Source organism: Leucopleurus acutus, assembly GCF_964270905.1.
Source record: "Leucopleurus acutus genome assembly, chromosome: 21".
Taxonomy (NCBI): Eukaryota; Metazoa; Chordata; class Mammalia; order Artiodactyla; family Delphinidae; genus Leucopleurus; species Leucopleurus acutus.
This window is the reverse complement of record NC_139163.1, coordinates 17,020,792-17,047,803: the sequence shown is the minus strand read 5'-3', so window position 1 is coordinate 17,047,803 and position 27,012 is coordinate 17,020,792. Positions and strand designations below refer to the sequence as shown.

Genomic DNA, 27,012 nt, shown 5'->3' with positions numbered 1-27,012 from the left:
CCAAAGAATTATGACGTGCACAATAATTCCTAAGGGTTTAATCATTCTTCTGGGAGAGAAGCCACAGTAGAAAACAGAAAGTGAGCTAGTATCCAACAAATGGGTATCTGATTTGCACCCTGAAGAAAAAAAAAATCAAATTACTCTTAAATCTAAACTGCGTAAGGTCGTCTTCCAATGAACTAAAAAACCTAGTACTTCTAAAATATACTCCTGGCCTCGTTCCAATTGCTATATGACCTTGGAGAAACCTCTTTTGAAGTTTTCTGTGTCTGTAAAACCTGGATAATAGTACTATCTGTCCCAGATGGTTGGAATTGTATGAATTAATTAGTTCAATCTGGAAAGGTCTTTGATAATGTTAAGTGCTGAATATTGTTATTGTTAGAGGTGCAGGTGGAGGCAATGTTACATAGCACATCTATAATTAGAAAGGCCTAGAAACTGCAAATGGTGCCAATGCCCCGGGACTTGACACAATACCCTGTGTCAAGTCGGCTTGTTATGAGAGAACGCCTAATTCACTCTTTTATCCTCTTGCAAAGGTTGCAGCTTGTCATGAACTTGCCCACCATAGAGTGTGGTTTTTACTGGGTATATAGGCTTTTGAAGGCACTGTTCTAAATGAAGTGCTGATATTCATTGGAACACAGGGTACAGTCTTGGGATTACAATGCTTGTTAATTCATGTGAGTCGAGGGAGTAGCAAAGTCCTTCCCCAGAAATACCTGTCCTCTGCAAAAATGCAGAAAATTTCTCCATCTGAAAAAATGAAGAGGTCTAAACCTTCTTTTAGAGATGACAAGCATTCTTTTTTTCCAAACAAATAAAACCCCATAACATATAGCAGTGTTATGTGGAAACCAAATACATAAAATAGATAAAAAGAGCTGTGTCGAATGAAAAAAAAAGGAAAACTTCCTCTTCCCTACAGTGACCCTGAGGAACGTTATCAAAATTAAAGGCTCCCCCGAGCCCATTTTAGAGACCACTGGACCAGATGGTCTGTAAACCAGGTTTCATTCTCTAACTTTTTAGTTTTTATTTTATTTTTTGGCCGCACTGCGTGGCATGCAGGATCTTGGTTCCCTGACCAGGGATTGAACCCACGCCCCCTGCAGTGGAAGCACGGAGTCTTAACCACTGGACCGCCACGAAAGTCCCTAATTTTTTAGTATTTTAAATTCCAGTAATATGAAGAACCTGGACTGCGGGGCTCTTACAGCTTGTCCAGAGAAAATACAGCTTATCCAGAGTCATAATTCATTTTATCTGCTACCTTGTCTGGAAAACCGTCTCTGACCATCTCTCTTCTCACACCTTCAACTCTTGGTAAAGGTCACACAGCACTCCAATTCACCATTACTACATTCCTTTTTTATCTTCCTCATCTTCAATAGCACCACCACTGTCATCGTAGTAAATATGTATGGAGCACTTAGTACATGCCAAGCACAGTATATCTCATTTAATCCTCACAGCACTACTATAGGGTAACTATATTATTATTCATATTTTAGAGATGAGAACACTCAGCACAGAGATGTAAAGTAATTTGTCAGAGGGAAAAAAAGGCAAAGATAAAATTTAAACCTCAGTTAGACTGCAACCTTCTTGGGCAATAGCTAAACATTAAACCATCTTGTTTATCGTTTGGAGAAGACTAACTGCCTATATGTTGACTTGTCTTTCTCCCCAACGAATTTCATGTTGACCAAACAATAGATTATAGGCTCTAAGGAAGGATCTTGATTTTATGATTTGCATCCTTTCTGAAATTGTAGATCTTGGGCAAATTTGTGAAGTTGGTACTTTCAGGGACACCTCCCCACCCGCCTTTTGTGAAAAATATCATTTGTCTTTTGGTGGAAACCTCTTCTGCAATGATGTCAGGTATTTAGCATTCTTGCATTTCCTTTATACTTTCGTTTTATTAAAAAAAAGGGGGGAGGGGCTCAAGTTTCTTTGCCATAATGTAATCACCTGATATAAATCAAAAGCCTATTTGCATTTTAAAAAGGGGTAAAATCTAACAAACCACTCTCTAATGGTAAAATTTTAGAGGAATTTGTTTATACCGGGGTCTTCCTCATGTTTTGACTTCAGGTAAACCAGTCCAACTTCCCTCTCTCATGTCTAAAGTCAAATGACCTATCTATTCTCTCTAACTGCTTTTATTTCCTGCTCTCTGGCTATTCTCCCCACTAGGTCCATTGAAATAGGCGTAAGGACACAAATAACATCATCACTAAATCCAAAGGTTTTTCATTAGAACTCTTTCTCTTCCATCTTTTTATGGCATTAAAATTCTTTTTCATTCCTTCTGCATTGAAAAACTATTACACTGAGATTTATGTAACACTATACTTGTTTAGCTCTCCTCCCACTTCTCTATAAAATCATTTTTTAGTCCTTTAAAAGCTTTTCTTCTTTTGATCTCCTAATCGCATGAGGTCTTCATGCTACTACTTGAGCAAATAATACCCATATTTAAAATTGCCACTGGTCCCCCATTATTTATACCTTCCCAAAGTATGATCTGTGGAACACTGTTCCCAGAAGACTGCATTAAAAAAAAAAAGTTCAGTTATCTATGAAACAGACTCACAGACATAGAGAACAGACTTGTGGTTGCCAAGGGGGAGGGTGGGATAGGGGAGGGAAGGACTGGGAGTTTGGGATTAGCAGAGGCAAACTATTACACATAGAATGGATAAACAACAAGGTCCTACTGTGTAGCACAGGGAACTATATTCAATATCCTGGAATAAACCATAATGGAAAAGAATATGAAAAAGAATATATATGCATGACTGAATCACTTTGCTGTGCAGCAGAAATTAACACAACATTGTAAATCAACTATACTTCAATAAAATAAATTTTTAAAAAAATTCAGGAACCATGACAAACACTTTTCCTCCCTGTACATTCTAGCAACTATAAAATTAAATATTCTCTTTCACGATCTTACTTCCAGATAGAATAACTACATGACAAAATTCTGGCCAATAAGGCATAAATTGAAGTCTATTGACCCTTCGCCCTTCTTCCTGCTTTCAAACGGACTCAAAGTAGAAACTGAAGTAGAAAACGTGATTTTGAAGGGAGGGCAAAGTGAGTTACAGAGATATCAGCTTCCACACTGCAGAGCACTGAACCAAGGTCAGCAACCTCCTACCTCCTGAGTTCTTGTTATATAAGATGAACAAATCCCCATTTGTCTGGACTTCCATAATAAGTGATGTACATCTTGCAGCTGAACACACTCCTAAGTAGATCTAAAAGTGCAAAAATGGTTCACCCTTTATCTGCGGAGAATACATTCAAAGATCCTCAGCGGATGCCTAAAACCGTGGACTGTACTGAACCCTATATATACATTTTTTTTCCTATACATACATACCAATGATAAAGTTTAATTTATAAATCAGGCATAGTAAGAGATTAATAACAATAATAAAATAATAATACACTGTAATAAAAGTTATATGACCATGGTCTCTTTCTCTCTCTTTCTCCCACAACATTTTATTGTACAAATTTAATGCCTTTTCCATCTTAACTAAGCACTTTCCATGCTCTGTGGCTGTAATTTTTGCAGTTTGAGGTGCGACAGCAAAACCAGCACAAATTTCTTTTTTTTTCACAATTTCACAGAAAGGAGATTCGGTCTTACCGTAGATCTTAGCAATCCCAGCAGATGATTTTTTTTCTTTCCTCACTGAGAATTTTCACTTTTTCACTTAAATAAAGCACTTTACAGCTCCTCTCTGGCACATCCGAACCAATAACATCACTACTTTTGCGCTTGGGGGCCATTATGAAGTAAAGCAAGGGTCTCTTGAACATAAGCATTGCGTTACCCAGACAGTTGATCGGATACTGAAGCGGCTACTAAGTAACAGGTGGGAAACTCCAGACAAAGGGAAGATTTACGTCCGCGTGGGATGCAGCAGATGCACGCAAGATTTCAACACGCTACTCAGAAGTTGCATAATTTAAAATGTAAATTGTTTATTTCTGAAATTTTCTATTCAAAATTTTCAGACCATGGTTGACGGTGGGTAACTGAAACCTTGGAAAGGGAAACTGCAGGTAAGCGGGGGGACTACTGTATGTTCCTTTTCGAACTTCACAATGCGCCTAAGCATATTAAAGGACCTGAGAAAGACTCAAGAGAAGAAATCTGTTGAATTTTGTGTCTTCTCCTAGACTCATTTGATCAAGGAGCCCTTTTCTTCCTGTATTAACTATTACTATTCCACAGAACTACCGTTGCCTACATTTTTCCAAGTGGGATCCCTAGACCAGATTCCTAAATCTGCATCACCTGAAAACTTGTTAAACAACTAGAAGCTGAGGCCCCACCCCAGAATCACTTTAACTAGATGCCCAGGTGATTGGTATGACATTAAAGTTTGAGAAGCCTGCTTTGGGAAGCACTGTTTAGAGGATAAAGTATCAGTACAACTAACCCTAACATCTTTTTTGTTTGTTTTGTTTTGTTTTGGCAGCCCGGGAGGCATGTGGGATCTTAGTTTGTCGACCAGGGCTCGAACCCACGGCCCCTGCAGTGGAAGTGCGGAGTCTTAGCCACTGGACCACTAGGGAAGTCCCAACCTTAACATCTTTATGTGACCCATTATTTCAAGACATCTGTTATTATTGCCCCTTAATGCCAACTTCACTAATAATTACGGCTAGTTCTTACTGACTGCTTACTTTGTGCAAGGCATTATTCTAAGTACTTTACTTGTGTAATCCTCAACTCAACCGTATGAGGCAGGTACTATTATAATCTTCATCTTACAGATGAGATTACTGAAGTTCAGAGAAGTTAAGTAGCCTACCCAAGGTCACACAGCTATTAGCTGGCAGAATCCTTGGTTTAAGGATGTAAGGATCACTAAATCATATTGCCTCTCTAGCCTTTTTTTGTTTCCATGCACTTTTTGCTTTGTGTACTTTACACAAGGATTTCTCTCTGCCTGCAATGATTTCCCACATAACACCTAGTTAAAAGATCTCAGCTCAAAAAGTTAGTTCTTCTGGGAAACTTCTCTGACCCCCCTTCCCCAAGTCAGGTCAGGTTCCCTGCTATACATCCCCCAGGCACACATTTTTTCTTCATACTTATCAGCTTTTAGAATTATTTATATTTTTGTGATTGTATGGTTAGTGTATGTTTTGTTTTGTTTTTTTTCTTGCAGTACGCGGGCCTCTAACTGCTGTGGCCTCTCCCATTGCGGAGCACAGGCCCCGGACGCGCAGGCTCAGCGGCCATGGCTCACGGGCCCAGCCCCTCCGCGGCATGTGGGATCCTCCCAGACCGGGGCACGAACCTGCGTCCCCTGCATCGGCAGGCGGACTCTCAATCGCTGCGCCACCAGGGAAGCCCTAGTGTATGTTTTTATCCAAAAAACTTCACATGGGTTTGAAATGTGTCCTCTGTGTCTGACACATCCCAGAAGTTGCAGCGTGGGTGCAATACATTTGATTCAGCATGCGAAGACTTGGATTTGAGTCCTCGTTCCCCTACTTATTAGCTTTGTAACTTGGAGCAATAACAGCCTGTCAGATCCTCAAATTCTCAGCTCTTTTAAATGGGGATAATAATACCTCACAGGATTGGTATAAGAATTAAAATGAGGCTTCTGAAAGAAGTGTGTAAACTACATAAACATCCTAAAAATACGAGAAAGTGTTTTATAGTGAGTAAGATCCTGGGTTGTATTTAAAGTTCTAGCTTTGCAGTCAGAGACCTGAGTTCATTCTCGATTCATAATATTTATTATCCACGCAGTTGATTTGGCAATCCATTATTTGCTGGATTTTTTTCATGTATTTTTAAAACTGCATTCATATGTAATTTATTATAAATTTATGCTGTGTTATCTCCCAAGTCATGTATATACTCTATGCTTTTTATTTTTTGTTCAGCAATAATCTCTTATTGTAGTCCTTTGCACATAGGAATTCAATTAAATAGTAACATAGTCTACATTTATTTGGTGAATATCACATATTTGCTGTACTGAAAGTACATTAAGTCATAAAGGCAAGTAAGAAAAGTAGTGCACATAACAACTGCCATCATTATACATGTGAAGGTTCAGATTTGCTATTTTTCAAATCACTTAAACCAAGATGAACTGCAGAAATGAAAGCCCAGCAGGGACAATTAAACAATATTTGGAATAAAATCACTTGGCCTAATTTTCATAACCACAGATTTCAAGGAATACCACCATCCATGCCAGGTGTACCAGACTATCCCATTGTCTGTTTTAGCCGTGTAGGGGCCAGTGTGATATAAACCATTCAGGTTTGCAGAGTGACACCTAGTGGGAGGAAAAATAAACACAAAACAATCAGACTAGAAAAATACCCTTTGAAAGAAACCATTTTATTTTGCTAGCAAATGATTAAAAACATTTTAATTATGAATTCTGCCTTTTTTTTTTTTTTTTTTTGGCCACGCCGAGTGGCTTGTGGGATCTTATTTCCCCATACAGGGATTGAACCCACACCCTTGGCAGTGAGAGTGTGGAGTCCTAACCACTGGAACACCAGGGAACTCCCTCTGCCATTTTTAGATAAGGGAATATTTATCAGTTTCCAAAAGCCAAGTGATTCTACAACATGAGTTTTTTAAACTGGTGGGTTTTAGTACCATAACAACTCTCAGGATAAAACCTAGGCCACTCATAGAGTACTGATAAAGAAGGAGTTCTGTTCTTAATAGAAAAGGAAGGGAGGAAGGAAGGAAGGGAGGAAGGAAGGAAGGGAGGGAGGAAGGAAAGAAGGAAGGGAGGGAGGAAGGAAGGGAGGGAGGGAGGGAGGGAGGAAGGAAGGAAGGAAGGAAGGAAAGAGGGAGGGAGGAAGGGAGGGAGGGAGGGAAAGAGGGAGGGAGGAAGGGAGGGAGGGAGGGAGGGAGGGAGGGAGGGAGAAAACAAGCAAGCAAAAACATGACCTTGTAAGCCTGAGCCTTAGCAAGAGCAGTATGGGTTAACAAAGCAAGGCGTGGCACGCTGCTCTATTTGCCAGCTCCCCTGTATACTTTACACTTACAGTGCTCATCTATCTGCTGCCAAGACTCAGCTTTCGTAATTAAAATTCCCTTCCTCCCTCTTAAAAGTCAATAGTACGTCAATTAGTTTAAGCTCAAGGATAAGAAAACAAAACCTAAACCACCATTTAAAATTTCCCCAGCCATCAGACAATAATCATTTGTCTTAGTTGCTGAGTTAACTTTTTACATTTATTGCTCCAACCTAGATAAGTTGGTTAGGTTATCACAAATTTTTAAATGTCCCCCTTCCTCCTTTGGAATCTGTAAATTTTGTTCCTGATATGGATAAACTGAGGACAGGTGATAATTCTCTGTGTACTGTTATGAAATTAGTTACTGTATATTTATTGATATAACCAATGAAAAGATATCAGACATTAGGACATAAGGAGAACATTCACAAGGAATAGTTCTTAAAATCTTTGGAAAGCACCTAAATTACTGAATCAAAGAAAGCATATAATTTACCCATAAACGCTGAGTGGCTGGCTTGAATCCCTTACCCGCCTTGTAATTCTCTCCCGCTGACCGTCCTGTCCTCGTAACTTAAACTGATGTAACTAATCCAAACCATGTATGCTAAATCTGCAAGTGCTAAGAGCCTACTGTGTTTTAAAAACTGCAATGGAAAGTAATGTCAAAAGACGTTACTGGGCTTCCCTGGTGGTGCAGTGGTTGGGAGTCTGCCTGTCGATGCAGGGGACACGGGTTCGTGCCCCGGTCCGGGAAGATCCCACATGCCACGGAGCGGCTGGGCCCGTGAGCCATGGCCTCTGAGCCTCCGCATCCGGAGCCTGTGCTCCGCAATGGGAGAGGCCACAGCAGTGAGAGGCCTGCGTACCGAAAAAAAAAAAAAAAAAAAAGAAAGACAAAATACTCTAAATTGAGCCTCCAGAACATATATTTTGACATATTTCTGTCTTCCTAGAGACATCTACTACATGTACTTTTTTATTTGGTCTGTGATTTGAATGCTATTAGGAAACTGACTCTGGTCAACACAGGAAACCTTAGGAATTCTAAGACCAATTTTCCAGCATCTTCCAGGCTCTAGAACAGCCTGGACTTGAAGCTAGATTGGGGCTTCCTTGGTGAAGAAGTAGCTGTGAGCACACACATGAGATGCTACACCAGAAAAGCAGAGAAGACGTCAACACTCAGTGATTAGTTTGCTATGCAGAGAAGGAATGCCTTGTAAGTGGAATATACTTATGAAGTGCCAAGATTTCATGTAAATTGGAAGAACTATGGGACAGAAAAATAAAGAGTAAGGAGGAAGAGGATGATGGAGTTAAACCACAGAAGTAGCAGGTATGGTAGAAGTAGCACTGAGCTCCTGGAACAATTGACTTTTTCTCCAGCTTTTCTGTTTTTCCACCTGCACAGCCTTATCATCTCCTTTGCCTCCAAGGATAATGCAGGCTCCTTGGGTGGCTCCAGCAACTGAATTGCCTTTCTTTGTCCTTCCTGAACCCCTATCTTTAAAGTCAAGTAAATCGTTTATTAGCCCCTGTTAATCTGTGTGCCAGCTGTTGTTCAACTGGGTAGGTACTTAGTTTTGATCTCCTGCTAACAGTCACATTGTGGTTGTTATTTCCGTGTATGGAATTCTGTTCCAAAACAAACATTAAGGGATGCTTGCAACTTTGTGAATTATAGATGTTTTACATAATGCTGATAATTCTTACATAAGGTTAACTTAGAATAACGGGAAGAAAAAGGAGGATGAAGAGAAGCTGATAAAGATGGTTTTAAGAGAACAAGAAAACCACTAGGGAAAAAGATTAACACCATCTTCAACTTGTTAAACAGGAAAGATAACTTTGTTTCTCTGTCTTCTCTCACTGCTGTGTGTGTTCCACTTCCCTTACAAAATGACCAAAAATTAAATGGACTCAAACTTTGAAAAAAGCAAAATCCAGATAAAATAGTGTTTTTACAACTATTTAGATTCAACTTGACACTCCACACTATATACAACAAGCTGTACCTCCACAGAATCTACAACTCTAAAATCAGCACATCACAATAACACATGATGTTCATAATGGCGATTCTCATGATTTTAGGGAAAATAGACATATGTCTGGCATACCTTCACTTAATAAAACAGAGGATGCTTAATGTTTTTAAAGTATTTACATAATCAAAAAAATGTTAACATTTGGATTATGGAATTTAAATGATTAGTCCTCAATTACATGGAAAACACGGCATGCCAGAAATACTCACTAAAGATTCTGTAATGCAAAGTTATTTTGAGGGGGCCCCTCTCTTCTAAATAGAAAAGATGTTCAAAGCTCATGTACTGCCTAACAATCTGAGCACATCTGCTTTGCAGACATAGCAGGCTTATCAGGTTATTTCTAAGGAAGACTGTTTGAATTTTTCCATTCCTGCCTTAACTTTGTGATTACAACAAAGGGTACTGTCTGGATATCATCGTGGGTGGAGAACAGTTACAGGAATGAGGCATATCTAGCTTAGAGAAGAGAAAACATTGAGGAATACAATAAATATCTTCTTATCCAGCACCCGAAGATCTTAAGTTGAAAAAGAATACAATTACTCTGTAGCTACTGAGAAAAAAAAACTGGCAAAGTAATAAGAAGGAAGATTTCAAGCAAATAAAAGGAAAATGAAGAAAAACTGATTTAGTACAATCAAAATGGAATAAGTTTGCTGATAAAGTAACATTGAAGTATTCAATGAGAAGGTGGAATTAGCTTTCAGGAATGTTGTAGAGGAAACTTATGCATTGGAAGGAGCTTGGATTCAATGATTTAATAAAAGTCACAGTAAATGAAAAGTAGTATTACACAGAAAAAATTACAATAACATGGCCATTTGGTATGATACGAGAAGGTGGAGAGCTACTTGGTTATTAGAACATCAAAAATGTTCTCTATTTCTTTGTGTCAATTTGTGACCCACTACTTATAGTAACTCGCCCATGATTCCGTTTGCAAAGAATCTTTGTAAAAGCAGTAATTTGATTTATTTCTATGATATATCTTTCAAGCTTTACTAATGTACACAATGAACAAATCCTTAAAGGTACTTCATCACTTAAGAATTCTTATAAAGATGTTTATTTAATAATACCAGTATCACAAAGAAGACCAACATTACCTCATATATTATAATTAATGCCCACCGGTGAGCAATCATCAACACCACTACAATTGCGTTTATAAAATGTCAAACCTGTTAAACCACCAGCCAGACTGATCTTCTTTTGCACAGTTCCCTTCGTAGTTGTCGTTATCTCTGTCCCATGTGCTGAATTTCATTCTTTGGTGACTGGCCCACCATTGCACTTCAGGATGAAAATTCCCTGCCAGGGAGTCTCCAGCTGTTCCAGAATATTCCCCAATATGCAAATCATAGGAATTCTAAAGGAAAAGAGGTGACTTCCATTATCAGTTGTTACTATTTTAACAGGCTTATTTAATAAATAAAAGATTAGGTTCTATTGCATATTTTTGTTTCCCCTGACTTCAGGTTTATATTGTATGTTTTACATGTTAATTCATGATGTTAGTTATTTGAAAATGTTAGTACCTTTTCATCTCCAACTTTGAAATTTCTATATTGTGCATAACGGCTATTTTTTTCAAAATCTGCAAGGTTGATTTTTAATGTGTAGTCTCCTGAAAAAAAAAATCGTAGTTGTTTTTTTTTTTAATTTGTAAGATGACACTGACTTACTGAGGCTTCAAAACAATTTGCGGCTCTATTTTACTTAGACCATTTCCTTCTGCCATGAGTCAGTTTTCAAAGAATAAGCAGTGGCTCCATTGTATTTACAACGTGAATGTTTTGTTGTGTACTTTACTCGAAAAAAATTAGGGACGCAATATTAAAGGTAGAACATTTCTACTACATCTATCACAGGTAAAAACCAGTGTAATTCACTTGGCAAAGAACAACAGAAAGCAAGTCATTTTTTAGTAAGTAGATTAAGAAATCTAACAATAAAAGAAGTTTTAAGACGTTCAAATGTTTATCCTCTTTTTCTTACTTTTGGTAAGAATGTTGATCTTAAATATAAACAATGACTGAAATAGTTGATATCATCAAGTAATCATCTTTTCTTCATTGTCCCATCATTTGCAAATAACAAAGACTATTCTTTTTCAGAAATAGAACTATTGTCAGAAACATAAAAACTTATAAATCAAACTGTTAGATAATAACTATATTCAATCCTCCTACTTTGATAAATAAACTTTCACAGTGACCTGTAAGATCAGGTTTGAATTTAGTCTTGGCTGCCTCCCAGTTCCAGGCCGGAACATGGAGACACGGCATGCAGGCCTGGTCTGTGGTCTACTTCCCTTCTCTTCCACCTCTGTCTCCACCACACACAGCAAGGGGCTTTGCCCACACGCATGGGCGTTCCAGGCTGCACACCCACACTCCTTTTACACCAAAATAAAAGCTCTTTCTTTACCTCCCCTCAGACTTAGGGGTGCACACACCAGCTGTATAATTGTCCCACAGTGGGGACAGATGGAGAAGAGGCATGAGCAGGTCCTGGAGACAAGTTCAAGGATTCTTGGGCAGGGAATGCTGGATTCGCCACCACTGGAGCGAGTCTAGGAGGCACTCTGGCCCCACAAATTCCTTGTCCCATGGAGCTCTCTAAAGTGGGGTTTCAAGGAAGAGGCCACTTTCATCTGATCAAAACATACTAAACGTTATGTGAGCTAAGACTGCAAAGGGGACAAGAGCAGTAACACAGGCTAAGTCAAGACTCCTAAAAAAAGTGCTTTGTATTATAGAAGAGATTCAGACTTTTAGGTAACCATCTAAATATCTCTTTGGTCAATGAGTAAATAAAAGTTCAATTACAGATCATTTCTAAATTAACTTAATTGCATTATAGACCATTTCTAAATTAACTTTATTGCAAACACTTCAGCCAAAATTTGTATAATGAGGATAAAGCTATTTTCAGAGGCAACTCCTTAGCCTTAAAGGCTCTCATAATTAAGAAATGCACGGTCAAAGGCACTGTTTTTCCTTGGGATGATGTGATATGCAGTTGTGACGCCTGGAACTGATCAATACATTTTTGCTACCATGAGAGTAGCCAGCCTGAAACACCAATCAAAACCTGAAGGGGAAGCAGATGTGTTGGCAAAGCGCATCTGGGCAAATAAACACTTAATAATAATTTGAAAAATAATAACTTTGAATTTTGTATGTTTAGAAGGAGCTGAAGGGTACTTCTTGGGGTTTTCATAGTTTCAACAAGAAATCAGATGCATATTAATGTGTGAAAGAAACAGAAGCTGGTATGATAAATGTTATATATCTATCATAAAACACTTAAAAGTGGGATAATAAATACATTGAAATTTAGAGAGCACTGATCACAAGAAGAATATACAAAGAAAGCATTAGACGTCTAGGATTATCCATCCTCTCTGAGTTACTATTCTGGTGTCTCAAAGATCTCTATAATCATGATCATACTATTATGAATATAGAAGCACCAATCACTTTCCTTAACTTATTTGGAAACAATAAACCCTTGCTCTTACATTTAGTGTATTGCCAGTGTGATTTAGCATGTTTTCCTGAGCAATACAGTTGCCTTTTATGAAACATTAAGAATCAGATTTGAGTGGAACTGACTATAATCTGAGATAGCAACTAAGGTAAGGAAGGTAAAGGATAGGAGCAAAAGAACATGGGAAAGAGAAGCTTGGAAAACGTATTATTAAACTCGTGATATTTTAGACAAATATTGAACTCTAGTTAAAGATATCCATGCAAAAGCATATAGGGGGACTTTTACAGATGTACACAATTTACTTTGAAATGTGTCCAAAAAAATAGATTGATGGATGGATAGATGGATAGATACGGGATTAAAATGTTAATGTAAAATCTCGGTGGTAGGTTGAAACTTTTTCCAGTTTTGCTGTGTCTTGGCAATTTTTCAAAATAAAATTTGGAAATGGAATGGGAACAAAAATATTTAGTATATTGTGGTATTTGATTCCAAAAAACTGCCATAATCCCTCAATTCTTCACCCTTCCCTTTGCAATGAGACTTCGTAACTCCTCCCATTAAGTCTATTTCCTTTCCCCTTACAGCTGAGTTGGTCCTGTGACTTGCTTTCACCAATAGAAGGCAGTGAAAATGACTGTGTGCCATTTCTGAGTCTGGGTCTCAAGAACGTTATGTGCTTCCACTGTCTCTCTTGGAACTCTGCCTCTGCTTCAAGAGCAAGTCCAGACTAGCCAGCTGGAAGATGAGAGAGCAAATGGAGTGAGCTGAAGCATTCTATCCAAGGCTAGCCTAGAACAGCCAGCCTCCAGGTGACCAGGAAGTAGATCACCAACCCATGAGCAAGCTGAGCCAAGATTAGCAGAGCCCAGCCCTGATCAGCAAAGCCACCCAGCCAACCTGTAGATCTGTGAGAAATAAGAAACAGTTGTTGTTTTAAGCCACTAAATTTATGTCTTGTTACACAGTTTTATTGTGCCAACAGATAACTGATACAATGTATATGTTTTGAGGCACTCAAGGCATTTAAAAAGAATGATTATAACATTAGCTTTCCTTCCAAGGAACAGAACAAAAATATATGAGAAATCTCCCTCCCACAACCCAGGTGCAAGCAGCCACATTTTACAAAGGGAATTATTGCCCAAAAGCGATCATTGCCATCTGCAAACCATAGTAGTTACTGAATTAGTTCTATTGTCTATGATTTAGTGAAAAATATTTGTGTTCTTTTTATTGTATTTCAGATGAAGTTGATATTAGGCAAACTTTACCTTGTGTAGTCAATAAGTGAAGATTTCTATTACCCAGCCAATATTCACCATTTTTTTGGACAAAATTTCCAAAGCCATTTTCATAGTCATTCCAGTCTCTAAAAAATTAAAGTGAAAGCTGACTTTAGCAAAATCCAAATGGACCTTTGCAGTACCCAAGGTGTGCACCTCCATCCCTACCCCCAATATTTTCTTGATTAGCTAATGTATTTTATTAAGAGAGAATGAAATTCTGTCTAATTAATACACTTCAGGATATTAAAAAAAGGCTTAACTTATTGTAAACCTCACATTTCCTACTCCAGATAAATCCTTATGTCATAATTAACACACCTGTTAAAGTTCTCACTGCCATCAGATCGTCTCTGAATTACAGTCCACCCTCCTCCATCGGACATGTCACAATAAACAGAGAATTCTGCTGGGCTCTGGAGAGGTTTGATTTGGTAAAATCCACTCTGCTTATACCCATCATTGAAAATCTCTGAACAATCTGTTTGGAAAACAAGGTAATGTAGTATTTGTTATCTGTCTCTTTTTTTTAAAGGGAGCCTCTGAATGAGATTACTCAATACTAATGGAGACAGATAAATACATGATGTAGATAAGCAGCTGTTTAAAACTGAATCTGAATCTTCCAGTGGCTATTAGGAAATTCTTATTTATTTCTTTTCCTAGTATTTCACTAGCATCTGCCTTCTTGATATGATCATGGAAAAAATAAGACAGTGAAATATGTATCTGGTTTTTCATTTCTGATTCTTATAGAAAACAATTAAAAGTATATGTTTCAGTTAAGCACAGTATATTTAAGTGAAACTTATAGCTTTATCAGACAGAACAGAGGAAATTTTCTCTCCTGTGACACTAAAATGAAAGTAGAAATATAACACCAAACAAATAATTTAATATAGATTATCCTGACTTAGAGCATTATAAATTATTCTGAACATCTGGAAGTGAACTCAAAATAGTAATCTTCTGGTTAGATTCTTATAACCTCCCAGTCTCATCAGATTTTTTACTAACACACTGAAATTTATAACAGTCCATGCATTCTTAGATGTTTTTGCTGAAAACTGCAAGATTCTACTTTTGTCCCCACAGTCTCCTTTGCTATGGTATTTCTTTGACCCCTGAAGCAAACATAGCTACCAGTTTGTCACCAAAAAGTAATATCTGTTTCTTAAACCACTTGAGCGTGAGATAAATTAATATCTATTGGGTCTTATCTAGGCTGATGTGTACTGACTTCGAGAATATGGCAAGTATGGACTCACTGTTGTTTAGACGCCCAGGAAGCTATGTTTTAGGGTAGTTGAATTTGTGGCCACTGTAAAGAGATAGTTTCAAGGATACCCAGTCACAGACTTTTGAATAAAAATACTGTAACTTAACATCACAGACTTTCAAATTTTACCCTTATTATTTTATTTCCTTCCTTTTTAAGAAAAAAAACATTTTCTACAATTCTGTAACTATGTATGGCAATGGATGCTAACTAGACTTACCATGGTGATTATTTCACAATACATACAAATATCAAATCCTTATGTCGTACACCAGAAACTAATATAATGTTTTATGTTAAATTGTACCCAATAAAAAATTTCTCTTCCTGATTGGATAATTCCATTCTTTTAGCATATTTTAAGTTCTTTCTTCACTTTCATTGTTTTGATGCCAAATTGTCTAAAACAATTTTGTTACAAATAAAATATACTCCACATTAAATAGATTGAATAGCCAATAGGAATCAGAAGAGAAATGAAAATAAAGAACCTTCATCACTTTCTAGAAACCCTTATCAGGTTGAGACCAATCATATACTACTGCTTTGGTGAAATGTTCATTTTTCTAACGATTTAGGCTTTATTCATATTATTTATTTTTGAGATTCAGAAGCCCAAGTGTTCTTTATACATGCTGGATTATTTTTAAAAAATCCTGTTTTGGCAATTAAACAAGCAGAAAAACAATGGGAAAATGATTATCTAAAATTAGTTCAATGTTATTCAAAAGCTTACATCCGTGATCAAGTATATCACACAATATTTTTCATTAAAGTAAGCAGATTTTAACGTTGTTAGGAAAGGAGCTCTTTGCTTACATTTAATTACCTACCAAAGAGCTGAATAGTAAAGACTCACAAGTTCCAGACTATTTTCCAAGCAAATATGAAAATGATTAGCTATAACAGTTGCCTCTGGAAAACTCTGTGAATATCGAGTTTTCAGCCAACATTTTCTATTTGTTTTTATTTTATGCCAACTCTGAGTTTAAGTTTTTAAAAATTTTTTCTTCTTCCCAGAGGAAAATGCCAAACACAACTTAAGATCCAGAGGAAGGATTTCAACTGAAAAATCAAAAACAAAACCGCAACAAATAAATAAACATCAAAAAAGTGCCACTAGCTCAATTGCTTATGCAAATAAGTTAAGGAGCCTGCCTGGGGGAAATGTGACTTACACTGTGATAGAAAGTTCAAGCAAGGTAGTGTTTAAAATATTAGCTAAATATTTAAAACTATGATTTTCAAAATGTTTTGACACACTCAATGCCCCCAAGAATAGGCAGGAGAAGGGCAGGAGAAGGGCTAAAGAGCTCTGTGTTCATGGGAGTTTAAAAAAAAAAAAAGAATTTTTGGATACTTACATAATGCTAGAGGGAGGCCAAGGATACCTGCCCTCTGTTTGATAAACACTGTGTTAAACTGGGTGAGGTGAACACTTTCTCTGATCATGCAGAAAGCAAGCCATTTTGGAAGGCTGAATGTTGAAGCTTCAAAAAGTGACATGACAGCCTGCCAAATGAGCTTTTTCCTCTTGTCCCAGAATGGTGGCTGAGCCCAAAGCTGAGAACCAAAGGCACTAAGTACCCCACATTCTAAACTCAAAGAAAGGCCAGCATGAACTCAGCCACCACGCCACAGAGCATGCTGGGGAATGCCAGAACTGGCCCTACCACTGCCATCCTTACCCCCAGGCAACATAAGATAAAACTTAAGAGGAGAGAGAGGAAGTTGCAATATTCTTGTAGGGGAGGGTTGGTGGGCTCTTTCCTCTGAAAACAAGGGAGAGAAGATATAATAATGTAGATAGATAGCTGACATTCATTGAGTTAAATGTTAAATGCTTTTGTAATCATGTTACATGTATTCACTCATTTGCTCTTTTTTAAAAATTTTTATTTTTGGCTGCGTTGGGTCTTCGTTGCTGCACATGAGCTTTCTCTAGTTGCGGCAAGCGGGGGCTACTTTGTTCTGGTGCGCGGGCTTCTTCTTGCGGTGGCTTCTCTTGTTTGCAGAGCAACAAGAGGTGCGCAGGCTCAGTAGCTGTGGCTCATGGGCTCTAGAGCACAGGATCAGTAGTTGTGGCGCACGGGCTTAGTTGCTCCATGGCATGTGGGATCTTCCCAGACCAGGGATCGAACCCGTGTCCCCTGCGTTGGCAGGCGGATTCTTTTTTTTTTGCGGGACGCGGGCCTCTCACTGTTGTAGCCTCTCCCGTTGCGGAGCACAGGCTCTGGACGCGCAGGCTCAGCGGCCATGGCTCACGGGCCCAGCCGCTCCACAGCATGTGGGATCCTCCTGGAACGGGGCACGAACCCGTGTCCCCTGCATCGGCAGGCGGACTCTCAACCACTGCACCACCAGGAAAGTCCAACTCATTTGATCTTTACAACAAAGAGATAGGTATTCTTATCACTTCCATGTTACAGATGAGGAATATGAGGCACATAGAGGTCAAGTAACTTGCGCAAAGGCCATGGCTAGCAAGGGCAACTGGACTTTGAAACCAGGCTTTGGACTCTCTACAATAACCACTACACATACTGCCTTGAGAGACTGTCTCGTGAAGACTGGAGGCTCCTGCAGAAGTGGGCGTGGTTAAACTAGCGGTCTTGGCTGAACAGATGTGATACCAAAGGCTGCTATGATTGTCACCAATTAGTGTGAATTTGGTACTACAATCTTTTAATGTAGGCACATAATTCAATCACACCCAAAAGATTAAAAAAATACATTTAATTATATGTTGTATAAAAATGGTGGTGGTGTGATGAATTGGGAGACTGGGATTGACGTGTATACACTGATGTGTATAAAATGGATGACTAATAAGAACCTGCTGTATAAAAAATAAAATAAAATAAAATTCAAAAAAAAAAAGATACTGAGATAGGAGGTAGATGGGGCCCTGGGCTGGACAGCTGGAGTTTGTCCAGCGGAGCAAATTGGAGCTTTGTTTTCCCTGACACTCCAAAGACAAAGTTAGGGCAGGAGCTGAGCTCTGCTAGAGTAAAGAGATAAGATGACCACATCTATTACCTCCCCAGCTGCATATGTGCAGAAAAGCTCCTCAGGGGTCAAAAAGGGAGGGGCACGACCCCATAACAAATGTTGTCAAATCTCCCACAGGCCTCTGCACTGAAATCCATCTTGGCAAAAAGATGTGCATGCATGTTGGAGAGATTTCTAGGGCAGGTCAGGTGTGAAAAAAGAAACAAGATAACTGGCCAAAGGTAAACAAAGACCTGGAAGAACTGCCCTATATACATGATTTGACCCCCTCTTTACTGCGCTCCTCATTAGGGAGGACACCCACACCCTTTCTCTCTGGGTGTGTATTTCTGTCTCGCTTCTGTCTTAAATAAATAAACTGTTTCTCTGTGTGCTCTCCCACATGTATGCTGTGTCTCTAATAATAAACTTTGTACCTGTTTTTGCAAAAAAAAAAAAAAAATCATGTGATTTGTGCATTGTTTTCAAAAATTGCTGGGTTGTATGTAATTAGGCATTTTCTATGAGATGAATTAGAATTCAGAAAATGATTTAGTAATAATACAGTAACTTGTAAATAAGAACAAAGAAATTTATTTCTACAGATCATATACGTGTATATTTAATTTTTTAATTTAAGGAGACCAAAAACATACACTTTGGTGTGAGCAAATTTTTATATATTTTATATAATATTATATATTATGTAAATATATTATATATTTTCTTAGAATTTATGTCTTATTATATATTTTATTTATTGAGTGTTTGTCCTTGGTAGGCTCTCTAGTACTATTTTCCTATATGCTGAAAAATAAAATACAGTTGAACTGGATTTATATTTCATAGCTTATTCCTCCTTCTCCTTCATGCTTGCATCATCATAAACACACCATCATAAACACATCATCATAAAAACAGATCTACTGACTTCTGGAATTTTTTTAGCTGTTATACCCAGAAACAGTCATCTAGAATGTCTATTATCTATCATATTATACATGCTATAATTTTATAACACACACACACACACACACACACACACACACTATAATAGTTTGTCTAGACCCTGTCCCTATGACTCTTCTACCCAACTCCTACTTATACAGTCAGTTCTGCGCTGTCCTTGGTATTTCAATTTCCTAGTAACTGATTTCTTGCCTTACTCCTTGTTTCCTAAGTTTCCTAAGTTCCTAAGTTCTGCTCCCAGCACTCTCAACACAGGGGTGAGAGTTTTAGTGCTTAAACCTCACTCTTCCCAGGACTGGTTGCACAGTCCCTGTAACAAACACCCAACTGCCTGCCTCCTGCCATTATCTGACACTTGAATCTGTGTTGACAACCCACTTAGATTGTTTAAATAGACACGCTGGAGCTTGGTTTGGTATTTGGAATAATGGTACTTTTTTTTTTTTTTTTACAGCTGCACCATGCAGCTTGTGGGATCATAGCTCCCTGACTAGGGATCGGGCCAGGCCATGGCAGTGAAAGTGCCGAGTCCTAACTACTGGACCGCCAGGGAATTCCCTGGTACTTCTTCTCTTACACTGATCAGTTTCTTGCCCTTGAGATAAGTTTTGTTCCTACTTTTGGAATCACATATCCTTTGCAGACCAACCTGTTACCTTCCTCTGAGTTGTTATTCAAATAAATATCTTGTTTTACTCCATGAGTACATTTGAAGGATCTGCCCTCTCTTTTTTTTTCCATCTGATTTGTTCCACCAATTAAATTTTAAAAATATATATTGAACATTCACAATATGCCAATCATCACATTAGATGCTAAAGATACCAGTACCTAGACAGTTTAGCAGGAGATAGACAACTAAGCATGCAGTGACAATACTCCATGATAAGTGCTGAGACAGAAAAGTAGGGACTTCCCTGGTGGTCCAGTGGTAAAGAATCCACCTTCCAACGCAGAGGACGCAGGTTTTATCCCTGGTCAGGGAACTAAGATCCCACATGCTGCGGGGCAACTAAGCCCGCGCGCCACAACTATTGAGCTCGCACGCCTAACTAGAGAGCCCGCGTGCCGCAAACTACAGAGAAGCCTGCACACCACAGTGAAGAGCCCGCACGCCACAACAAAAGATCCTGCATGCCTCAACGAAGATTCCGCATGCCACAACTGAGACCCGATGCAGCCAAAAATAAATAAATAATAAATAAATCTTTAAAAAGAAAAAAAGAAAGAAAAGTAAAAGGTGCTTTTGGAGTACATGGAAGTGATGCCTAATTCAGTCTTGAGGGTCAGGAAGTTTCCTGAAGGGCTAAACTGGGGTCCGAAGGATGAATAATAGGAGTCAGCCCAGGGGACAGGATTGAGTAGAGAAGATGCTCCAGACAGAGATAATGGCTAATGTAAAGTTCCAAGGGCTCAGGAGAGCAGGGTGCTGTTGAGAAACTGAAGTCAGTTACTGTACCTGGACTGTAACATGCAAAAGAGAAGCATGAAAACAGTTAAGGTCAGAATTCTAGCTCCACCGTATACACTTCTGATCCCATACCTGTGCAGCCTCCACAAAGCCAGCACACTCATAATACCAGTGATCTCTCTGCCAGGCAATCGTCTCCAACACCAGAGATACTTTTTTTTTTTTTTTTTTTTTTTTTTTTTGCGGTACGCGGGCCTCTCACCGTTGTGGCCTCTCCCGTTGCGGAGCACAGGCTCCGGACGCACAGGCTCAGCGGCCATGGCTCACGGGCCCAGCCGCTCCGCAGCATGTGGGATCTTCCCAGACCGGGGCACGAACCCGCGTCCCCTGCATCGGCAGGCGGACTCCCAACCACTGCGCCACCAAGGAAGCCCCCAAAGATACCTTTAAATCCTTATCATTCTACTTTGAGCCCCTGTGGTCTAGAGGCGGCGTCATCCCTGGAATCAAAGACTCTCCTTCGCGCTTACAACCTCTTCTCTCCCCTATTCTTGTACCACTCCCACTCTTCTCTTTTCCCTAGCTTTGATTATGCACTTGGGGTTTTGATGGCTGCTTTCTCTGACCTCCCTGCCCCAGTCCTGACCCCTCTTCTGACCTGGGGGGCTACAGGAGAGAGAACAACAGGGGCTGAGGGTGACAGCAGCAAATTCAAGGTCATGCTGGAAGTTATGTCAAATTTGAATGGCAAAGACTTTATATCCATTCTGCCCAAGGAAATTGGGGTAGGCAAGAAATAGATACGGTAGATATAGATAAATCTTTTCATTTTTGTCAGGATCGCTTGTAGTTTTGTATCTAGTTTATTGTGTAACAATTTATCTTTGAAACATAAAAAAAATAATGATAGCTATATTTATGAGTACTTACTGTGTGCCAGGCACTGTTCTCATTGTTTTACATGTATTTATTCATTTATTCTCAAAATTCTCTAAATTAGATACCGTGATTATCCCCATTTTACAACTGAGAAAATTGAGGCATACAGAAGTTAAACAAATTGCCTGAAGACCATTGTTAGTAGTGCTACAATCCATTCTCCAAACAATAGGCAAGACTTAACCTTGCTTTAAAATAGACTGTTATACGTGTTTGGGTGACTAAGGGCAGGGACATCCACAGAGGGCAGATCCAGGCCATTATGATGGAGCCCAGAGTCGTTGTGTAATCTACTTTGTTTCTATAACAGCCTCTGCTATTCCTCTAGGAAAATTCACTGGCAACAGCGATCCTTCCAGTGTTTCTTCTTTAGAGTCGGTTATGTCAGAACATGCCAGTTTCATGGGTTGCCTGTCTGGTTTTACACTTAGCAGGGGAAGCACACATGTTATTCCTACTTCGCCGCTGGCTAGGCGCCCGTGGCTCCAGATTGAACTGGGCTTCTTAGAAGAATTAAGCCAATGCTTGATAGCCCCGTCATAATATGGCCACTAGCTAACCACAGACTTGGGCAGTGGATGGGGCCAGTTGGCTGCTACTTCTGGTGGATGCAGCTTTTGACCAGGCGCTATAATGGAATGATTTTAGGTCTCAGGCAGATCTGTTGTGTTAGACTTGAAAGAGGTCCAGTACCCATGTCTTTTCAATGTTTAGAATTAGTAGCTGTAATGTCTCTTTAAATCTATGAGCATATCTCAGAATGGCAACCTCATTTCTCCCCATCCCGTGCTTGGTAGAAGGAGATGAGAAACTGTGAGGATGGCAGGTCTGATTCACTACTTTGTGGCAGAGAGCAGATGCCTAAGCCATGCACACCCCAGGCCCTGTCCAGGAAGGCACCCTCCACTGCCCTATTGGCTGCAGTGTTCTTCCAGCATCCTCTGTTGATCCTCAAGTGCCCCTGTGGGAGGAACACACTGGATTACATCTTTCATTGAGCAACATCTCCTGGAAAGTACATTATCTTGATGATGGTAGACAATCTTTTGAAGACGGCACATTTTATTCCTTGAAAGGGCTTCCTCATTTGTACCAGTCACTGACCATCTGTTCATCAAAAAGATCATCCCCCATCAGGCATTTAAAGACACATGATCTTGACTGACACGGAACATGTCTCCTGGATTTAGGAAGCGATGTGAAAATCTGACTGTCCACTCCCTCCTTGATCAAATGGAATAGATAGTCTAGGAAGCTACCTCACGATAACCCCTGCCAACTCATCTACCTGCCTCACCACTGAGGAATTTACCCCAAACATGCTTCACTCCTCTACCAGGAACACTCCGTTCCAGAGCAATCATGGCTCTCAGCCCCTTACATCTCTGACCTCACCGACATTCCACAGGTCAATCAGGTTCTGAACAAACTACAGATCTCTCAGCTAAGATATCCTCTAGTGAATCAATGACAGAGTGGTCACCGCTTGGCCCAGAGCCCTGACAAGCCCTGATGAAAGGACACCTCTAGTAACTTTTCTTTATAAAAGTACTACCTTCCCAAACCAGAAGCTGATATCTAAGGCAATGTAAGGTATATTAGCTTGCTAGGTCTGCCAGAACAAAATACCACAAATTGTGTAGCTTAAATAATAGAAATTTATTTTCTCACAGTTATGGGGCTCGGAAGTCCAAGATTAAGGTGTCAGCAGGTTTGGTTTTCTCTGAACCCTCTGTTCTTGGCTGACTTCTTGCTGTGTCCTCACATGGTCTTCCCTCTGTGCACACACATCCCTGGTGTTTCTCTGTGTGTCCAAACTTCCTCTTCTTATAAGGATACTAGTCAGATTGAATTAAGGCCCATCCTTAATGGCCTCCTTTTGACTTAAGCACCTCTTTAAGGGCCCTACCGCCAAGTACAGCCACATTCATAGGTACTGAGGGTTAGGGCTTCAACATACGTATTTTGGGGGAACATGATTCAGCCCATAAGACAGAGTAATCAATCAAATGGCTTTTTGACTATTCTGATTACCCACTTCTCTGTGAATCAATCCTGTTATCCACAATGGTTGACCAAATTAACCCAGTGAGATCTTACCCTCTAATCTGTGTCTTATTGACATTTACTGCAGTCTCAGGATAGGTACCTGAAGCCTCCTTGTTGGATACCTAAACATATTACAACCAGGTCCCAAACACCCAATAAAAAGAGTACCAAACTGGGAACTTCCCTGGTGGTCCAGTGGTTAGGACTATGGGCTTCCACTGCAGGGGGCACAGGTTCAATCCCTGGTTGGGGAACTGAGATCCCTGGTCTGGGAACTGAGATCCCACATGCCGCACAGTGCGGCAGAAAAAAAAAAAAAGAGTACCAAATTGGTACAGGACCCCACCTCCTACCTGAAAAGAAATAAAGCCTTTGCTTTGTGACCTCAGGGAATCTTGGACTTTTTCAGCCTGTAGGAAGAAATTTGGTAAGAAGCCTGATCTGGTCATCCACACCCAACAGGGAAAGCACTCCTTTTCAACCCTGTAGGGATTATCATTTAATTGGCCTGGATTGGAGCTCAGGCACTGTTTATAATTTCCCATGGGTCACTTGCATTTCTGCACATTTTGCACACAGAGCTTGTGTTCTGGACTGTTTTTTTCAAGGATGTTTCTATAGTGAACAGCTTTGGGCAGATAGAGATAGTGGCTGCACCAGAGCAGATGGCGGGTTTGCTTGCTTCCTCTGAGGTACAAAGGCTGGGCAGATTTGCTTGTAACCTATTATAAAAGATTGAGGTTTCCTAAGCTCAGGGTTCCTCAGCTGTGACCTAGCCCACTGCCTGCACATCTTCCACCTGGATTATTCCTTGGTATTTGCAGGCTGGACACATTGCTGCAAACATGAAGCTCATGTTTCTGACCCTGGAGTCTCTTGTCTTCTGCCAGCGTCCCTGAAACTGTGACAAGCCATCAGCATTTTAAAAGGTCACCAGGTGATTCTCATGAGAATCACTGTCTTCAAGAAATCACTACTGATTCTGCTTCCAGTTCAATTGCTTTCTGAGCCTTCTTTCACTGTCTTGCTTAATCTTCCCAGTAATTCTCCACTTAGGTTCCAGTTCCTGGTTCTCTGCCCCTGTGGTGGCTTCAGACCGTCCCTTGTTTCTCAAGCCTGTTTTTACCCAAGCAGTCCTTGGTTCCTCTTTGTTCCATGCTTCAGAGCCACACGCCATCCTCGCTCCATATCCAGCCCCACTCTGCAGGACAGTGGCTCTGGTCTCCTTCTGTCCCCTAAAGTGGGGAAGGCAGTTGGACTCCAAGGATCAAGGGCAAAGGATCAAGTTGCTGAACAACAGAGTCAGGAACTCAGGGCAGAGACTGAGCAAAGAGAGATTAGGATCTCAGTAAAAAGAGAAAAAGGGAGCATTTTATTGAAGCATACGTTCTAAGATTCTCACAACTCATATCTAACGCTGATGAATATATTTAGAAACACAAAATAAAGATGTTTTTATTCTCATCAGCTTGGCATCTCATTAGCCTCTACAGGTTCTCAATCATAGTCAGATATATTTCCCAATTTATAATTGCTTATCTTGCTATTCCTATTTCTACGTACTACCGTGCTTTCATTCATAAATATGAGGCTCTAGCATGTTCCAAGGACTCTGATGGGAAATAAGGAGGAAAGAGTGCATGAAACATCATCCCAGACCTTATAAAGTATCCAGTTAATTGACAAAGATAGGCTCATAAACAGAGAAATTATAATATATCATGGCAGTACAGTAGACATACTATAGTATATAAGAACAAAGCATTCCAGATGTCATTCTCATTTGTGACAACTATTATTTGTTTATTTTAAAGTTGCCTGGAGGAAATCAGGTGAATACTTTTCTGTAGGGAACAGGACATGTGTAGGGATGAGTGCAATACGTTAGCAGTTTAAGATCATTTAGTTTCTGGGGGGAAACCTGGCCTAATCAAAGGGAAAATGACCAAACTGCAAAATATACACATAAAACATAAATAATAGGAAAATGATTTATTTTCCTAAATAACTCTGATTCTTTTTCCTCACCTGTCCTTTTATTCTATTACCTTACTTACTATCCTAAGGCATGTCAGGGTTTCAGAAGGGAAAATTGTATAAATGAAATGAAACAAGATACAGTACACAAATAAAAAACTGTAAAATTTCACAAATATAATCTGCCATTTGCACACTGACATTTAAACAATCCATTGTCATGATCTCTAATTAAACTATTGGGATCCTCAGATAATTGGCATATGCTATTAAATGTCCCTTGCAGAGATAATAGAGAGAAAGGGGTAAAATATAGTAGAAGATGTTTAAATTTGGTATAATGCTTCATGTTGCTTCTTACTGGAATAGGAAAAGCTCTTTAGCAAAACCTGAAGTGATCAAGTTACTAGCACCACCACTGCACACGGGTGTATGATGTAAGTTATGGAAACACATAAGAAACATAGATTCTGACCTGCGTATTGCCTCTTGCCTCCAAGGTCAATGACGCTATTCTCCTCTCCTTTATCAAGGAACTGGACTTCCTTCTCATGCAAAAGCTGCTCGATCTTGACTCGCTGCTGCTTGACCCGGGTCTCAAGCAGGTGCACCTGGGCTCTGAGCCGCGCCTGCTCCTGCAGGCAGTTCTCGAGAGCCTGCAGAGTAACGCGCATCTCGTTCTTAGGAAGAATAAACGCTCCGAACAAGCTGGATAAATTAACGATTCAAATTTGTCCCCAACTCCCGTTTCAGAATAATATTCTACCCAGAAAGTGGTTTGCAAGTTCTAACACTGTTTGTTATTTGGAGAATAAGAAATTATGGCTTACGGTAAAGTGCTTGAACTAAAAAATGATATAAAATAATCTGAATGACTACACCAAGAGCTGTAGAGTGGTTGTCTCATTTGATCCTCGTAATGATTCCACGAGGTAGGAAGGGACTCATCCTTGAGGAAACTTGCAATTTCTCAAGGAAACAGGAAATTCTCAGTGGGCAAGAGGAGTCAGGATTCACATCCAGTTCAAAGATCCTACTCTCAAACTACATATCACCGCCTGAGTGCTTTCTTAACAGGAAAGTGCTTTACAGCATCATTACATGTGACTAGTGTGTCAGTCTCTAAAATAAACAAGGCTTTTGAATGACCTTTTTGTATTGATACATTTTAAAAATATATTGAATGTTCATAACCTGATGACACATGGTCACCTTTCTAAGGGATGCTACTTTAGACCCTCAGATCCCTGAGTATCTTACCCATTTACCTGTTTCTGGAAATTCTACTGGAGTCACTTTACCTTTTGGCTTACTTATTGTTTTTCCCTTAATTACTTCAAAACAGGATGCAGAAGCCTGAGTCTTTCAGTTAAATTGTTTACTTTCTCTAAAAAAGGCAAATAACCCAAGAATATTGCATGTGAAAGAGTTTATCAGCTTCCTTCTACAGTGGCATCTGACTCAGTGGATTTCTCCAGAGCTAAAGCAAATGTGGTGAGTTGGGAAGGGGAG

General features: G+C 39.6%; 1 protein-coding gene across 2 annotated transcripts in view; it reads right to left on the bottom strand.

Moving 5' to 3' along the window:
* Window positions 1-5,407: 5,407 nt before the first annotated feature.
* Window positions 5,408-27,012, bottom strand: part of FGL1 (fibrinogen like 1) — a 33,870-nt gene continuing 12,265 nt past the window's right edge. For both annotated transcript variants that reach the window (XM_082863816.1, XM_082863817.1), the window contains exons 3-8: window positions 25,976-26,156; window positions 14,207-14,366; window positions 13,874-13,971; window positions 10,640-10,728; window positions 10,283-10,470; window positions 5,408-6,344 (exon numbers count right to left, since the gene is read on the bottom strand). In XM_082863816.1, the coding sequence (XP_082719942.1) occupies window positions 6,185-6,344; window positions 10,283-10,470; window positions 10,640-10,728; window positions 13,874-13,971; window positions 14,207-14,366; window positions 25,976-26,156 (876 nt within the window). In that variant the 3' untranslated portion in view covers window positions 5,408-6,184. The remainder of the gene's footprint in view (window positions 6,345-10,282; window positions 10,471-10,639; window positions 10,729-13,873; window positions 13,972-14,206; window positions 14,367-25,975; window positions 26,157-27,012) is intronic.